General features: G+C 43.4%; 1 protein-coding gene across 1 annotated transcript in view; it reads left to right on the forward strand.

Annotated features, from left to right (window-relative positions):
* The window catches only part of LOC126336712 (uncharacterized), a 137,372-nt gene that overhangs the window by 70,764 nt on the left and 47,075 nt on the right, over positions 1–19,533 (forward strand). Inside the window, exon 2 of the mRNA XM_050000686.1 lies at positions 1,655–1,856. Coding sequence (XP_049856643.1) covers positions 1,655–1,856 — 202 coding nt within the window. The remainder of the gene's footprint in view (positions 1–1,654; positions 1,857–19,533) is intronic.

The following is a 19,533-nucleotide window of genomic DNA, read 5'->3' on the forward strand; positions in this document are numbered from 1 at the left end:
ATTTCTTATCATTGCATGAGTCTAGTGGCGCTCGACGGGAAGACTTTTCGCGTTATTGCTTGCGATTGATAAGCGGAAAGGAAATGATATATACATCAACTAGACGCACCACTGCTCACAGAACCAGAGCTGGATGTGGAGCAGGCACTCCTCAGATAACGCTATGGATATATTCGCATCTTGCATAATAAAATTACACTGAAGTGCCAAAGAAGCTGGTAGAGGCATGCGTATTCGGATACAGAGATATGTAAACAGGAAGAATACGGCGCAACCGTCGGCAACGCCTATATGAGACAACAACATCTGGCACAGTTGTTAGATCGATTACTGCTGCTACAGTAGCAGGTTATCAAGATTTTAATAAGTTTGAACGTGATGTTATAGCCGGAACAAGAGCGATGGGACACAACATCTCCGAGGTGGCGATGAAGTGGGGATTTTCCCATATGACCATTTCACAAGTGTACCGCGAATATCAGGAATCCGGTAAAACATCAGATCGACATCAGTGCGGCCAGAAAAAGATCCTGCAAGAAAAGGACGAACGACGAATGAAGAGAATCGTTCAACGTGACGGAAGTGCAGCCCTTCCTCAAATTGCTGCAGATTTCAATGCTGGGGCATCAACAAGTGTTAGCGTGCGAATCATTCAACGGAACATCATCGATATGGGCTTTCGGAGCTGAAGGCCCACTCGTGTATCCTTGAAGCCTGCACGACACAAAGTTTCACCCTTCGCCTGGGCCCATTAACACCGACACTGTTCTATTAATGACTGGAAACATGTTGTGTGGTCGGACGAGAATCGTTTCAAATTGTATCGAGCGGATAGAGGGGGGTTGTTTTGGGGAAGGAGACCAGACAGCGAGGTTATCGGTCTCATCGGATTAGGGAAGGACGGGGAAGGAAGTCGGCCGTGCCCTTTGAGAGGAACCATCCCGGCATTTGCCTGGAGCGATTTAGGGAAATCACGGAAAACCTAAATCAGGATGGCCGGAGGTGGGATTGAACCGTCGTCCTCCCGAATGCGAGTCCAGTGTCTAACCACTGCGCCACCTCGCTCGGTGAGTGGATGGAGGTGTACAGGTATGGAGACAGCCTCATGAATTCATGGTCCTGCATGTCAGCAGGGGGTTGGCTCTGTGTTGGTGTGGAGCGTGTGCAGTTGGAGTGGTACCGGACCCCTGACGCAGACGACTCTGACAGGTGACACGTACGCAAGCATCCTGTCTCATCACCTGCATCCATTCATGTCATTGTGCATTACGATGGACTTGGGCAATTCCAGCGATAAATGCAAGCTAAGTTAGGAGCCAACGCAGTAGAGTACTCTCTGTAGAACCGATTTGGAATCCCATCATGACCTGGCGATTTATTTATTTTCAGCCCATTTAGCTGCTTCTAACAACCCCAGGGATGTCTATCACCATGTCCTTCAAACGAGAATCTGTACGAGACTTTTAAAATCGGAAGATTCTTTTTGATACACCCTGCATTGAGGGATATGCACCATATGATCCGGCGGCAAACCCGAGTAATGTACTTGCATGAATGAGACAGTTGCAGGCTTTCGTAAAACATCGAATACGATGAATGATATCGAGTTCGTTGTTGCAGCCGAGATGTAATGCCGCTCTCACCTGTTGCGCAGGGTGTTCTGGAGGGTGGTGCTGGTGCTGGCGCTGCTGGCGGTCGTCCTGTGGGCCGAGCTGATGCTGATCGAGCTGTCCCACTCACGGGCGCAGCCCATGATGCTGCCGCCACTCTACACATCCGACTCGGGTGGCGCCCCCCAGCGGCCAGTCAGTGGGGACACCAACATCTTCTTCATAGAGCCCACGTGCATCTTCGAGGTGCGTCGCCTCCGATGTCCGTAGGCAAGCTAATTTGCGTTGATTTTTCCATGTTTCCCAACACTGCAGAATAGTTCATGAACATCAGCCAATGGATGTTTCCCTATTACAAATATATAAAAGATTACATATTTACAGGGTGGTCCATTGATCGTGACCGGGCCAAATATCTCACGAAATAAGCGTCAAACGAAAAACTACAAAGAACGAAACTCGTCTAGCTTGAAGGGGGAAACCAGATGGTGCTATGGTTGGCCCACTAGATGGGGTTGCCATTGATCAAACACGTATCAATTGCGTTTTTATTACATATTCGTGTAGTGCGTAAAGAAATATGAATGTTTCAGTTGGACTACTTTTTTCGCTTTGTGATAGGTGGCGAGTAGTTCGCCTTCAGTAATGTTCGCACATGCATTGACAATGCGCTGACGCATGTTGTCAGGCGTTGTCGATGGATGACGACAGCAAATATCCTTCAACTTTCCCCACAGAAAGAAAATGGCTCTGAGCTCTATGGGACTCAACTTCTAAGGAAATTGCCGGCCGCGGTGGTCTCGCGGTTCTAGGCGCGCAGTCCGGAACCGTGCGACTGCTACGGTCGCAGGTTCGAATCCTGCCTCGGGCATGGATGTGTGTGATGTCCTTACGTTAGTTAGGTTTAAGTAGTTCTAAATTCTAGGGGACTGATGACCACAGCAGTTGAGTCCCATAGTGCTCAGAGCCATTTGAACCATGTTTCTAAGGTCATTAGTCCCATAGAACTTAGAACTAGTTAAACCTAACTAACCTAAGGACATCACACACATCCATGCCCGAGGCAGGATTCGAACCTGATACCGTAGCGGTCTCGCGGTTCCAGACTGCAGCGCCTAGAACAGCACGGCCACTTTGGCCGGCCCCACAGAAAGGAATCCGGGTACGTCAGATCCGGTGAGCGTGAGGCTCATGGTATGGTGCTTCGACGACCAATCCACCTGTCATGAAATATGCTATTCAATGCCACTTCAACCGCACGCGAGCTGTGTGCCGGACATCCATCATGTTGGAAGTATATCGCCATTCTGTCATGCAGTGAAATATCTTGTAGTAACATCGGTAGATCATTACGTAGGAAATGAGCGTACATTGCACCATTTAGATTGCCATCGATAAAATGGGGGCCAATTATCCTTCCTCTCCTAATGCCAGCCGGCCTCGGTGGCCGTGCGGTTCTAGGCGTTACAGCCCGGAACCGCGAGACTGCTACGCTCGCAGGTCCGAATCCTGCCTCGGGCATGGATGTGTATGATGTCCTTAGGTTAGTTAGGTTTAAGTAGTTCTAAGTTCTAGGGGACTGATGACCTCAGCAGTTAAGTCCCATAGTGCTCAGAGCCATTTGAACCATTACTCATAATGCTGCACCATACATTAACCAGCCAAGATCGTTGATGTTCCACTTGTCGCAGCCATCGTGGCTTTTCCGTAGCCCAATAGCGCATATTATGCCGGTTTACGTTACAGCTATTGGTGAATGACGCTTCGTCGCTAAATAGGACGCGTGCAAAATATCTGTCATCGTCCCGTAATTTCTCTTGTGCCCAGTGGCAGAACTGTACACGACGTTCAAAGTCGTCGCCATGCAATTACTGGTGCATAGAAACATGGTACGGGTGCGATCGATGTTGATGTAGCATTCTCAACACCGACGTTTTTGAGACTCCCGATTCCGCGCAGTTTGTCTGCTACTGATGTGTGAATTAGCCGCGACAGCAGCTAAAACACCTACTGGGGAATCATCATTTGTTGAAGGTCGTGGTTGACGATTCACATGTGGCTGAACACTTCCTGTTTCCTTAAATAACGTAACTCTCCGGCGAACGATCCGGACACTTGCATGATGTCGTCCAGGATACCGAGCAGCATACATAGCACACGCCCGTTGGGCATTTTGATAACAATAGCCATACATCAACACGATATCGACGTTTTCTGCAGTTGGTAAACGGTCTATTTTAACACGGGTAATGTATCAAGATGCAAATACCGTCCGCACTGCGGAATGTTACGTGATTCCACGTACATGAACGTTTGTGACTATTACAGCGTCATCTATCACAAAGCGAAAAAAGTGGTCCAACTAAAGCATTAATATTACGTTACGTGCTACACGAATATGTAACAAAAATGGAGATTCCTATTTAAAAAAAAAACGCAGTTGATATCCGTTTCACCTATGGCAGCGCCATTTAGCGGGCCAACCATAGCGGCATCTGGTTTCCCCCTTCAAGCTAGACAAGTTTCGTTCTTTATAGTTTTTTCGTTTGACGCTTATTTCGTGAGATATTTGGCCCTATCACTATCAATGGACCACCCTGTATATACAAACACACACACATTCAAATTTCAAAGCAATTAGTCAAAAATTTTCAGTGGTGGTGGTGGTTAGTGTTTAACGTCCCGTCGACAACGAGGTCATTAGAGACGGAGCGCAAGCTCGGGTTAGGGAAGGAAATTGGCCGTGCCCTTTCAAAGGAACCATCCCGGCATTTGCCTGAAACGATTTAGGGAAATCACGGAAAACCTAAATCAAGATGGCCGGAGACGGGATTGAACCGTCGTCCTCCCGAATGCGAGTCCAGTGTGCTAACCACTGCGCCACCTCGCTCGGTAATTTTCAGAGATTTGCGCTTAGGGACATTTACAGTTTCTATATATGTACAAACGTATATGTCCGTTTCTTCAGAATCTCAAATCTCCGAAAATTCTTTATGGATTGCTTTGAAATTTTGATGCAACATTGCATTCGAACATGCAAATGTTATATGTACCTACTGGAACGACATCTGGTATAAATGTAATATATATGTAATAAAATGGGAAATGTTATAAAATGTAAATGTTGATTTGTTCAAAATCGTTAGTCTCCAAATGTTCTTGATTGATTGCTTTGACATTCTGGCACAATGTTGAATTCTAATATGGACGTGTTTCTAGGTACCTAGCTCTTAAAGGTATGTTTATTTTTAATACATATACTTTATAAATATATGTGTGTAGTACGTAAAAGGAAAAATTGTTACCGAACATCTCAAAATGCACCTATCCAATTTACTTCAAATTTTGTAATAATAAACGTTTAGACACATATAGATTATCCACTTTGTAATATATAAATTTGTATACAGTGTGGCCAGAAAATGTCTGAAACGCTTGTAGGGATGTTGCAGGGCAGGTTGTACTGAGATAAGAATGTTACAGAAAAAATTCGGTACGTTGCGCCGATTCCGAGTTATTTAGCACTGAAGTTACCCAACCAGTTTCAGCTAACGAGACAAAGCACTCGCTGGGCAACACCGCCTCTGACAGGCCGCTCGAATGTGAGCCCGCGACGCCCAGATTGGCTAAATTCTATGCTAAATAACTCGGGAACGGAGTAACGTATCGAATTTCTTTCTTAACATTTATGTCTCAGTACAACCTGCCCTGTAACATCCCTACAAGCATTTCACACATTTTCTGACCACCCTGTATAAAATATACACCAGCAAAGTGGTGTGGCCGAATAGGCAGTTGTGTTTACAGCTCATTGGCTTATTATTAGAATACTACTACGAAATCTGAAATTACAATAACAATAAACAAGGCACAATTTCAGAGAGAAGGAGGGAAAAGAAGATGCACTGTGGTGTGGAAGGAAAGGAAATCGGCAACGGAAAGAGAAGTAAGAGATGCACAGAGAGAGAGCGCAGGATTAAATGGAGAGAGAGAGAGAGAGAGAGAGAGAGAGAGAGAGAGAGAGAGGAGAGAGAGAGAGAGAGAGAGAGAGAGTGAATGGAGGAGAAGATGGACAGAGAGATGATGAGAAGGTGATGGGCGGAGAGAGGGTGGGAGGTGATGGACAGACAGAGGGGGAAGGAGCACGAGATGGACAAAGGAAGGAGTAGGGGGAGATGGACAGACACAGGGGAGAGAAGGAGATTAGGATGTATATCTAATACCCACACATATTAGAAACGTGTGCTTTAGCTTTTCTCTTTTTTCTGTTTGAGCATACCGAGCGACACCAAAGCGTGGCCAGGTTCAGCTAATGTATAAAAAATAAAAATGTAAATATTCGTTTCTACAAAATCGCGTATCTCCGAAAGTTCTTCACTGATTGCTTTGAAGTTTTGACACAACGTTGCATTCGAATATTATTGTGTTTCTGTATACATATTGGAGCGCCGTGTGATATATAAATACGCGTATATTGTATATAAAGAGGATACGTCGTTAACAAAAATCTCAGTTTCGTTTATTCAAAATATTAAATCTTCGCAAGTTCTTCACCGATTCCTTCGAAATTTTGACACAACGTCGCATTCGGATATGCACGTGTTTCATATTCCAACTGGAGCGCCATATGGTATATAACTATATCTATTAGAGATATAATAAGTAATAATGTTATATATGTATATATAAATATAATATGGCGTTCTTGTAGGTATAAAGAAACATGTGTGTAATTCAGTACAACGCTGAGTGAAAATTTAAGAGAGATCGGTGAAGAGCTTTCGTAGAATTAAGATTTTGAACTAACGAACATGTGATTGTTCCCAACAATTTATCCCCTTTATGTATTATATACATATTTATATACAATATGGCACTCCAGTAGGCGTATAAAAACATGTGCGTAGTCGGATGCATTGTTATCTCAAAATTTCGAAGCAATTGCTGAAGAACTTTTTGAAACTTAAGATTTTGAACAAACAAACATTTACACCCACATAAACAAAAATGTAAGTGTTCATGTGTGGAAAATCTTAAACCTCCGAAAATTTTCTACCGATTGCTTCGAAATTTGGACTCGACGTTACGTTCTAATACATGCGGATTTTTACATACCCGTATTTCAAAATATATCTGATATATAAGTAAATATGTAGTGTATCTACATCTGCATCTACATGGATAATTTGCAAATCGCACGTAAGTGCGTGGCAGAGGGTTCCAATGTCGTAATAGCGCGCGGAAAGATCGAGCAACTATATCTTTCCGTGAGAGCTCTGATTTCCCTTATTTTATCGTGGTGATAATTTCTCCCTATGTAGATCGGTGTCAAAAAAATATTTTCGCATTCGGAGGCAAAAGTTTGTGACTGGAATTCCGTGAGAAGATTCCGTTGCAATAAGAACGCCTTTCTTTTAATGATGTCCAGCCCAAATCCAGTATCATTTCCGTGACACTCTCTCCCATATTTCGCGATATTACAAAACGTGCTGCCCTTCTTTGAACTTTTTCGATGTACTCCGTCAGCCCTATCTGGTAAGGATCCCACACCGCGCAGCAGTATTCTAAAAGAGGACGGACAAACGTTATGTAGGCAGTCTCCTTCGTAGATCTGTTACATTTTCTAAGTGTCCTGCCAATAAAACGCAGTCTTTGGTTAGCCTTTCCCACATTTTCTATGTGTTCCTTCCAATTTAGCCGGCCGCGGTGGTCTCGCGGTTCTAGGCGTGCAGTCCGGAACCGTGCGACTGCTACGGTCGCGGGTTCGAATCCTGCCTCGGGCATGGATGTGTGTGATGTCCTTAGGTTAGTTAGGTTTAAGTAGTTCTAAGTTCTAGGGGACTGATGACCACAGCAGTTGAGTCCCATAGTGCTCAGAGCCATTTTTGAACCTTCCAAGTTAAGTTGTTCATAATTGTGATAGCTAGGTATTTAATTGAACTTACGGCTTTTAGATTAGACTGATTTATCGTGTAACCGAAGTATAACGAATTCCTTTTTAGCCCTCATGCGGATGCCCTCACAATTTTCGTTATTTAGGGCCATCTGCCAATTTTTCCACCATTCAGATATCTTTTCTAAATTTTTTTGAAATTTCTTTTGATCTTCTGTTGACTTTATCAGTTGATAAACGACAGCGTCATCTCCAAGCAACCTAAGACGGCTGCTCAGATTGTCTCGCAAATTGTTTATATAGATAAGGAAGAGCAGAGGACCTATAACACTTCCTTGGCGAATGCCAGAAAACACTTCTGTTTTACTCGATGACTTTCCGTCAATTCCGACGAACTGTGACCTCTCTGACAGGAAATAAGATGATATTTCACAAGCACGCAATTTCACTACAAGCCGCTTGTGTGATACAGTGTCAAACGCCTTCCAGAAATCCAGATATAAGTAATCGATCTGAAATCACTTCTCAATAGCACTCAAGACTTCATGTGAATTAAGAGCTAGTTGTGTTTCACAAGAACGATGTTTTCTAAACCCATGTTGACTGTGTGTCAATAGACCGTTTTCTTTGAGGTAATTCGTAATGTTTAAACACAATTTCTGTTCTAAAATCCTGCTGCATATCGACGTTAACGATATGGGCCTTTAATTTAGAGGATTATTGCTATTACCTTTCTTGAATATTGGAGTGACCTGTGCAACTTTCCAGTTTTTGGGTACGGGTCTTTCATCGGGTGAACGGTTATATATGATTGTTAAGCGTGGAGCTACTGCATCAGCATACTCCGAAAGGAACCTAATTGGTTTACAGTATGGACCAGAAGACTTGCTTTTATTAAGTGATTTGAGTTGTTACACAACTCCGACGATATTTACTTCTACGTTACACATGTTGGCAGCTGTTCTCGATTCGAATTCTGGAATATTTATTTCATCTTCTTTTGTGAAGGCGTTTCGGAAGGCTGTGTTTAGTAACTCTGCTTTGGCAGCACTGTCTTTGATAGTATCTCCATTGCTATCGCGCAGAGAAGGCATTGATTGTTTCTTGCCGCTAACATACTTCACATACGACCAGAATATCTTTGGATTTTCTGCCAGGTTTCGAGACAAAGACTCGTTGTGGAACGTGTTATAAGCATCTCGCATTGAACTCCGCGCTAAATTTCGAGCTTCTGTGAATGACGGCTAAACTTGGGGATTTTGCTTGTGTTTAAATTTAGCATGTGTGTTTCGTTGTTTCTGCAACAGCGTTCCAACCCGTTTTGTGTACCAAGGAGGTTAATTTATTAGGTATAAATCTCTCAATTGCTGCAGATACTATTTCTTTGAATTGAAGCCTCATCTGGTCTACATTTATATTATTAATTTGGAATGAGTGGAGATTGTCTCTCAGGAAGGCGTCAAGTGAATTTTTATCTGCTTTTTTGAATAGGTATATTTTTGGCTTATTTTTCGAGGATTTGGGGATTACAGTATACAATCTCGCTACGACAACCCTGTGTTCACTATTCCCTGTATCGTCTTTGATGCTCCTTATTAACTTAGGATTGTTTGTTATTAAGAGGTCAAGTGTGTTTTCAGAACCATTTACTATTCGCGTGGGCTCGTGAACTAACTGCTCGAAACAATTTTCTGAGAATGCGTTTAGCACAATTTAGGGAAATATTTTATGCGTATCTCCGGAATTAAACATATGTTTTCGCCAACATATGGAGGGTAAATTAAAGTCACCACCAGCTATGTTGTTGTTGTTATGGTCTTCAGTCCTGAGACAGGTTTGATGCAGCTCTCCATGCTACTCTATCCTGTGCAAGCTTCTTCATCTCCCGGAACCCACTGCAACCCACATCCTTCTGAATCTGCTTAGTCATCTCTTGGTCTCCATCTACGATTTTTACCCTCTACGTTGCCCTCCAATACTAAATGGGTGATCCCTTGATGCCTCAGAACATGTCCTACCAACCGATCCCTTCTTCTTGTCAAGTTGTGCCACAAACTTCTCTTCTCCCCAATCCTATTCACTACTTCCTCATTAGTTATGTGATCTACCCATCTAATATTCAACATTCTTCTGTAGCACCACATTTCGAAAGGTTCTATTCTCTTCTTGTCCAAACTATTTATCGTCCATGTTTCACTTCCATACATTATAATCATATGAAAACTCAGGTTTTCTTTGAACCTTTCAGTAACTGTATCATCTGAATTGGGATGTCGGTAAAAGGATCCAATTATTATTTTATTCTGGTTGCCAACAATGACCTCTGCCCATACTAACTCACAAGAAGTACCTACATGAATTTCGCCACAAGTTAAACTACTTCTAACGCACACACACACGTCACCGCCAACTGTGTTTAGCCTATCCTTTCGGAACACCGTTAGGTTCTTCGCAAAAATTTCGGCTGAGCTTATATCGGGCTTTAGCCAGCTTTCAGTGCCTATAACGATTTGAGCATCAGTGCTTTCTATTAGCTCTTGGAGCTCTGGTACTTTCCCAACACAGCTATGACAATTTACAACTGTTATACCAATGGTTCCTGTATCTACCCTCTTCCTGTGTTCGGCCTGCACCCTTTGTGACTGAAGCCCTTGTGTTTTAGCGACACCCTCTAACCAAAAAAACCGCCCAGTCCACGCCTCACAGTCCCTGCTACCCGTGTTGCCGCCTCCTGCGTATAGTGGACACCTCACCTATTCAGCGGAATACGAAACCCAACTACCCTTTGGCTCAAATCGAGGAATCTGCAGCCTACATGGTCACAGAACTGTCTGAGCCTCTGGTTCAGACCCTCCACTCGGCTCTGTACCAGAGGTCCGCAATCGGTCCTGTCGACTATGCTGCAAATGGTCAGCTTTGCTTTCATCTTGCAAGCAAGTCTGGCATCCTTTACCTCTTTTGTTCGCCGCCCTTAGCCAGTGGATATCTTCTGATCCAAAGTGACACACATCATTGGTACCGACGTGAGCAACCACCTGCAGATGGCTGCACCCTGTGCTCTTCATGGCATCTGGGAGGACCCTTTCTACATGTGGAATGTCTCCACCAGGTATGCACACGAAGTTCACGTTGGTTTTCTTTCCCTTCTTGTCAACCAAGTCCCTAAGGAGCCCCACAGCGCGCCTAACGTTTGAGCTCCCAACTACCAATAATCCCACCCTCTGTGATTGCTCGAATGTTGCAGTGTGAGTGGTTTCCTCTGAAACAGGACAGGCGACAGTATCTGGCTCAGCAACAGTGTCAGCCACAGACAGCACCTGGAACCTTTTTGTCAGACAATCGAGGGAGGCCTTACGTGCCTGAGCCTGGGAAGTCTTTCACAACCTACTTCGCCTCAGGGCGACCTCCCACTCGACCCCAGGTGAGAGGTCAACCTCAGTGCGAGCAGCAACTGGGCTGGCCACCGGTGAGGACCGATCAGAGGACTCGGACGTGCTGGACGGCCGTTGGATCCCCACGGCTTGCCCGCAACAGTGGTGCCCATCTACTGTAGCCTAAGGCTGTGTAACCGAAGCCATCACAGCCTGAAGCTGAGGGCGAAGTGGCACACAACAATCGCAGTCCCTGTCCATACCAAAGACCGTGGAAAACTAATCTATGCAGCTAACGGAGTATCGACACGTGCTGCGCAACTCTAGTGTAGACCCTGACGAAAACGCAGGAACTGTATCCAATAATATGCAGATATTAAAAAACCTAACTACCGAAGCACTCGCGTGAAACTAAATAATTCGCCCCGGATTACGAACTTGTAATATGTTACAAAATCGGTTTACTTTCCGACGCAAACGAAAACGCGAGAACTGTGGCTATCAGATATTAAATTTACACGCATAAACTCAAGGAACTACACTATTAAAGCACACAGATGATATAATAAAATTCGCTCCTGGTTAGGAACTCGTAAATGTCACAAAATCGGTTACTTCCCTGTTGCTGCGTATATCTCGGTCGGCTACAGCTGCCTGACACCTTGTTACCAAAAATCTCTCGAAAAGGTCTTGCCTTGTTTACTTCAGGTTTTTACACAACACACTAATGAACATTCGGATGTACATACAGTATATATATTATATAAAGTATGTATATAAAGTATGTATTTAACATGTACAGGAGAAAACGTTGTTGCCAAAAACCTCAGTAAGTACTCGAACGACTTATTTCAATTTTTTACTAGTGATTGTAATAAACGTTCGGACGCAATTCGCTGCACAGGATGTCACCGTAAGAGCGTGAAAAAATTTAGCAGCACATAGAGATTGCTCCACTCACCAGTTTTAGATAGGTACTTGGGGTCGGAGAAGCCAGCTTAAGGAGATAATAGGAATAAAATCACATTACTGTGTACTTTTCTTTTTACTTCATTAGTTAACTGTAAAGACCATCATAGACACAATGAACGTACCATTTGTACTGTATCTTACAAAATGTTCTGAAACTGACGACCATCCACCTCAATGTAAGCATGACGTGGGCGAACAAGATTCTGACGCACCCTGACAAATATCCCTGGTGTGTTTCAAGTCACATCACAGGCAGCTACAATTCTGGCAACTAATTTCAACTTCGAATCCACTGGGCTCTCATACACAAGTGACTTTAGATATTGCCATGGGAAATCATAAGGGGGATTCAGGTCATGTGACCTCTCAGGCCATGGAATGGGACCTCCCCTTCCAATCCAGCGACCAGGAAATACTGTACCGGTACTGCTCCATTCTACTGTACTGTGCATCTCTGAATAGCACTGAATAATGAATGGGTTTGTCGTTGACTCATAGCGTGTTCTATCATGGGACAATGTAAATACGATACAACAGAGTCACCTCATGGACGAGTAAGGTAAACAAAACCTGCATCATGACTTCCAGGTAATAAGGCTCGTTCTCCCTGTTTCCTTGTGGAAAATAAAGAATGTACATGTAAATAAACAGCACAGTACGTGTAATGTTGGTTGTAAATAAGCTGGAAAACAGTAATGCTAGACAAAGCGATAGACAAGTTCACTTCCATATCTCCTTAAGCTGACTTCTCCGATCTCAGATTCCCTATCCCAAAATTGTTCAGTGGAGTATTCTCTATGTCCTGTAGCATTTTTGCACCGTCTTACGGAAGCACCCTGTATATATTATTTGCAAAAAGTAGAGCTTCAGTACGGTTATCTTCCAGGGGGTGGTTTTGAAATTTAGATCTATTAAAACCCTCTATTAGGGAGAGAGCACCTCATAAAAAGTATAATGCACCAAGACCAAAGTCACCAAAAAATATAAAAAAACTGAGGTAAAACCAATAAAATGAACGAATAGAAAATTCCACAGATCACATCTGATGTCAAACCTGCGCACTATGCAAGACGCTTATAGACTTCAAATAAATAGCTGCTAAAATAACAGCACTGAAGCAACCGTGACAATTTTGTTCAACAGGAGCGAAAGTTTCAGTTACGAGCTGTTTGCACACCAAGTATCGATGTCCCACTAACTAATATTTACGTTTTACAACAGTTGAAATGTGTTGTTCGGTATCGAGATTAACGTTTGACTCAGGGTTTATTTTTACATCGTGGTTTTTATCTGATATGTTCGAGACTGGTGGTCACCACAAAAATTTCGAGGATGGTAGTCACTTTTTCTCTGATATGACTAGTAGGAATTAAAACAGTACGTTGTTGAAGCAATCAATGTTTTCTACGGTTTAACGCAAAAAGAAATCAAATATTAGGCTTACGAACCTTATGAAGCAAATTTTGTAAAGTGTCCTAAATCTTGGCAGGATAATGGGTGTGCCAAAGAGGACAGGTTCCCTACTTCTTTTAAAAGAACTTCCAGTAAGAAAATTAGAGACGACTAGGTTAGCATGTACTTGTAGCTTCAACCGAAGAAATGTGGAACCTTTTCCCTGTAATTCGACAACAGTTCTAGAAGGAAATAATTTTCATCTGTATGAAATTAGCAACATGGACGATATGTACATTACTTCAGACCCTAGGCCAGATAGAACTGTTGCTAACTATGAACTAAGGAACAAAGGATGCTGTGTGTAGAACGTAAGACGGGGGCTCGCTAATTATGCACACCAAGGCCAAATAACAGTTATATATGATAAAATCGTGGGAGTGTTCTCGAAAGTGACTAAGCCAATATAGAACATTTTTTCAATGGTTACCTAAATTACTACTTTAGTATTTAATTTGGTCTTGAGTATCCTTCATCCTTACAGCTATTTTATTTTTCTGTTATTAATGCACCTTTTTTTAAATAAATAATTTCTTTCTTTCCCAGCTAAATAACCCAGGACAAAAATCTCAATGTCTGTGACAACCAACCTGGAGTCGGGGCAAGTTGTCACGAGAATTTACCGACAAAACTTCTTCCTTTTGATGCTGCTTGGCCTCAGATCTGTAGGGAAAATAAAGGGTGATTCAAAATTCTTATTACAAGATTGTAGAGGATGGCCACATGGTGTGTGTGTTCTTTGTGTATGACGTGATTGACGCAGTGTAATGTAAACAGCAGAATGGTGCGATATTCATGTCGGGGAATCCATGTCTGGAAAAGTAGCGTTTGGATTTAAAAGAAGCTTGAAGATGTGATTACTTTCACAGCTCCCACTTCATGCTACACACAGTAACTGAGAAGTGGGCGCCGTCAGTAGTCCCTGTTGTAAATACCTCTTCACGAAGCATCTTCGACCGACTACAACAACTGCTGCTAGCAATCAGTACGGTCGAAACTAGGCGAGTCAGCTGTGGTATCCGCTGATGCAGTGCATTCTCGACTTTGAAGAGGATATCCTTCGTCGATAGAAGAGAATCCAAGGACAAGTACTCGGAACACTGCCCATGCCATGTGCTCCTATAGCACCATTGTGTGTGCATACTATGAACCAGGAAATTTGAAAGTGGTCCGATCATCAAACTGATTTTACATCCAAACTGTACATTAACAGTCGTGGGTTCGTTAGCAAAACTCATACGCTAAGTCCCCTATATAGCTAGTAGCAGTATGTAACAGGGATTTTGAATCGCCCTGTATATCCAAGAATACATATTACTAACTAGCTGTTTCCAGCCACGCATTGCTGTTGTTCACTCTGGTTAACAGGAAAAGAAAGAAAAGAAAAGCACACGTTTATATTATGTATGGGAATTGGATATAAGTCCTAATATGCTTCTCCTCCTCCTTCTGTTTTTGTCCATCTCTTTCTCCTCTAACCTCTCACTGTACCTGCTCCTGCCCCCTCTCTCTACCCCTCTCTCTGTCCATCACCTTTGTTAGCTACACTACTTGTAGCGTTTTCTAAGCCACACAGGGGTTCAGAGAATATGACGGGTCCTCACTGAAAGTACCTAGAGCCATCCTTGCATATACAAGATGGTCCATTGATCGTGACCAGGCCTAAATATCTCAATAAATAAGCGTCAAACGAAAAAACTACAAAGAACGAAACTTGTCTAGCTTGAAGGGGGAAACCAGGTGGCGCTATGGTTGGCCCGATAGATGGCGGTACCATAGGTCAAACGGATATATATTTATTTTTTTAAAATAGGAACCCCCATTTTTTATTACATATTCGTGTAGTACGTAAAGAAATATGAATGTTTGAGTTGGACCACTTTTTTCGCTATGTCGTAGATGGCGCTGCAATAGTCACAAACATATGGTTCACAATTTTAGACGAACAGTTGGTAACAGGTAGTTTTTTTAAAATTAAAATACAGAAGGTAGGAACGTTTGAACATTTTATTTCGGTAGTTCCAATGTGATACATGTACCTTCGTGAACTTATCATTTCTGACAACGCAAGCTGTTACAGCGTGATTATCTGTAAATGCCACATTAATACAATAAATGCTCAAAATGATGTCCGTCAACCTCAATGCATTTGGAAATACGTGTAACGAATTTTTGCCGGTTACCGCTGTTGATGACTGACGCTTCGTCGCTAAATAGAACGCGTGCAAAAAATCTGTCATCGTCCCGTAATTTCTCTTGTGCCCAGTGGTAGAACTGTACACGACGTTCAAAGTCGTCGCCATGCAATTCCTGGTACATAGAAATATGGTACGGGTGCAATCGATGTTGATGGAGCATTCTCAACACCGACGTTTTTGAGATCCACGATTCTCGCCCAATTTGTCTGCTACTGATGTGTGGATTAGCCGCGACAGCAGCTAAAACACCTACTTGGGCATCATCATTTGTTGTAGGTCGTGGTTGACGTTTCACATGTGGCTGAACACTTCCTGTTTTCTTAAATATCGTAACTATCCGGCGAACGGTCCGGACACTTGGATGAAGTCGTCCAGGATACCGAGCAGCATACATAGCACACGACCGTTGGGCATTTTGATCACAATAGCCATACATCAACACGATATCAACCTTTTCCGCAATTGGTAAACGGTCCATTTTAACATGGGTAATGTATCACGAAGCAAATACCGTCCGCACTGGCGGAATGTTACGTGATACCACGTACTTATACGTTTGTGACTATTACAGCGCCATCTATCACAAAGCGAAAAAAGTGGTCCAACTGGAATATTCATTTTTCTTTACGTACGTAATAAAAATAGGGGTTCCTGAAACTTCCTGGCAGATTAAAACTGTTTGCCCGACCGAGACTCGAACTCGGGACCTTTGCCTTTCGCGGGCAAGTGCTCCACCAACTGAGCTACCGAAGCACGACTCACGCCCGGTACTCACATCTTTACTTCTGCCAGTACCTCGTCTCCCCCAGGCTGTGGCTAAGCCATGTCTCCGCAATATCCTTTCTTTCAGGAGTGCTAGTTCTGCAAGTTTCGCAGGAGAGCTTCTGTAAAGTTTGGAAGGTAGGAGACGAGGTACTGGCAGAAGTAAAGCTGTGAGTACTGAGCGTGAGTCGTGCTTCGGTAGCTCAGTTGGTAGAGCACTTGCCCGCGAAAGGCAAAGGTCCCGAGTTCGAGTCTCGGTCGTGCACACAGTTTTAATCTGCCAAGAAGTTTCATATCAGCGCACACTCCGCTGCAGAGTGAAAATCTCATTCTGGATAGGGGTTCCTATTAAAGAAAAAAAACGCAGCTGATATCCGTTTGACCTATGGCAGCGCCATCTAGCGGGCCAACCATAGCGCCATCTGGTTTCCCCCTTCAAGCTAGACGAGTTTCGTTCTTTGTAGTTTTTTCGTTTGATGCTGATTTCGTGAGATGTTTGGCTCGGCCACGATCAATGGACCTCCCTGTATATAGGGTGTTAGGGAATTCCAGTTACAAACTTATAAGTTTTGGAGACGGAACTGACCATATGGAGTGTGTGTTCTTTATGTACGGCAGGGTGCGTTATTGACGCAGCGTAACGTAAACATCATAATGGTGCAATATTCATGTTGGGAACAAGCTGACATGGTGTTTGTGTAAGGCTATGCGAATGAAAACGGTCGAGAGACAGCACAGCTGTACCAAAACAAGTAACCTCATGGATACCAACATTTCAAGCCTTTTTAGGATGCTTATGTGATCATGGGCCCTTTCAGACAGACGAATGTAAAGGGAGGCGGCGGCCTGTGTGTGCACCAGATTTGGAGGACCAGGCTGTACAGGATATTGAGATTATCCCTATTACAAGCTCCAGGGAAATGGCTTGCCAGCATGTTCTAAGCCAAAATACGTTTATGTGCCTCCCGAATGACAACGGCTACTATCCCCATCACCTGCAGTCGTATCGAGGCAATTTCAAACATCTGTTGTAACGAGGAATACGATGCTCTTCTGTACTGAGTTCTAGGACGATTTGTTGTCGTTGCACACACACACACCATCCATTTGTGGATACATTTTGATAAGTCACTTTTTCTTATATTTCCAAACAGGAATCAGCCCCTGTAGTTTGTTGGTTTTATCAATGTTCATCCCATATAAATGGTGAAAGGTGTATACACTGTATTTGAAATGTGGTGTCCGTTTAGTCGGACATATCCGATTTCGGGTCGTGGGCAAGCCTAAGCCGAGTGCCAAGGCGCTCTGGCACGCTTCGTCCACCACCATGCCGCGAAGAGGGGGAAAAGGGGAAAACTGCGAACACGCTGCATTTAAATGGGGATACATTCATAATGCATACGACGTGTTCTTATGTTTCACGTTTCCCAACAACGCAGATCAGAAACAAAACAAGTTTCCAGTATAAATTAGTTAATTATTTTTAGCGCAATGAAGACATGGGCAACGGCCTTGGCGCAGTGGCTACATCGGTTCCCGTGAGATCACCGAAATTAAGCGCTGGCGGAAGTGGTCGGCACTTGGATGAGTGACCGTCCAGGCTGCCGTGCGCTGTTGCCAGTTTTCGGGGTGCACTCAGCCTCGCGATGCCAATTGGGGAGCTACTCAACCGAATAATAGCGGCTTCGGTCAAGAATACCATCATAACGAACGGGAGAGCGGTGTGCTGACCCCAAGCCCCTCCTATCCATATTCTCCACTGAGGATGACACGGCGGTCAGATGGTCCCGGTAGGCCACTCGTGGCCTGAAGATGGAGTGCTGAATGCAATGAAGACATGTTACAATTTTTATCTGGTGCAAACTCTCGTCAAACCTTGAGTCATAGACAATTTCACGAAGTTTCACACTCAAGTTAATACGTATTCGTGATTTATTTAGTTTCAAAATCGAAAAATGATCTTTCACACAAATATGTCGATCGAAATATTGTAGCAATTACGTAGCCTCGTCATGGAGACTTGGAAAATCTACCTGCGAAAAGCAATGTAGACGTCGTGGACAGTTTAACGTAAAAAGATTTGTAATTAAAACTGGTATTAACTTGTAGGTAAATCAGTTACGTCTGAAAATGCACAGGGACTCTTTTAACTTAAAAGTCAACTGGTGTAGAAACCAGATGTGAGACTGACAGTGTCTTCGAAACATTTATAAAACTTTAGTTGTAATTCTTGCAACACCAGAATGAATTTTTCAAACATTGTGTTTTCTTTACAGCTAGGGAGCTTAAGGAGCAGGGTCGTCTTCGTCATAATGTGTCCCTTCTACAACGCGGTTTTACTTTTAGATACATCCCCATCAAATCGGAAAGAAGTTACCTTGAAATGTCTTACATGGGCAGTGCACATTCAAGTCCACTTACAATGCAAAATCTGCTATACATTCTGGATGTTCTAAGTTCCGTTCCTGCACTCCTTTTTCCTTAATAAATTCAACAACATCGAAATTTAAATCGAAAATCATTCCAGGCACGTCCCTTGAATTAACAAATGCACGCCGGCCGCGGTGGTCTCGCGGTTCTAGGCGCGCAGTCCGGAACCGTGCGACTGCAACGGTCGCAGGTTCGAATCCTGCCTCGGGCATGGATGTGTGTGATGTCCTTAGGTTAGTTAGGTTTAAGTAGTTCTAAGTTCTAGGGGACTAATGACCACAGCAGTTGAGTCCCATAGTGCTCAGAGCCATTTGAACCATTTGAACAAATGCACTTTGCAATAATATATGAAGTCTGAACACTCTTCGTTCATTACTATTGAAAGCTGTTGCAACTGAAATTGGAGTAATGGGTGCGTCTTCAGAAATTTTACTGTTCGTACCAACTATTTCTTCTAGTGCTCCATATCTGCAAATTTAGCACGAAGTGCTACTTGATGTACAGAACAATGAATCCCGTCTGAAGTCGTTGTAATTTTTTGCTCTTTTATTGTCATATAAAAGTCTAAATTCTTTAAAAAATGGTTCAAATGGCTCTGAGCACCATGGGACTTAACTTCTGAGGTCATCAGTCCCCTAGAACTTAGAACTACTTAAACCTAACTAAGGACACCACACACATCCATGCCCGAGGCAGGATTCGAACCTGTGACCGCAGCGGCCTCGCCGTTCCAGACTGTAGCGCCTAGAACCGCTCAGCCACTACGGCCGGCTCTAAATTCTTCCTGCATGGTACTATAATGTTGGTTTCGCAGCAAATGAGCAATACCCGTCGCTTACGAGAAC

This window comes from Schistocerca gregaria, chromosome 2, assembly GCF_023897955.1.
Source record: "Schistocerca gregaria isolate iqSchGreg1 chromosome 2, iqSchGreg1.2, whole genome shotgun sequence".
Taxonomy (NCBI): Eukaryota; Metazoa; Arthropoda; class Insecta; order Orthoptera; family Acrididae; genus Schistocerca; species Schistocerca gregaria.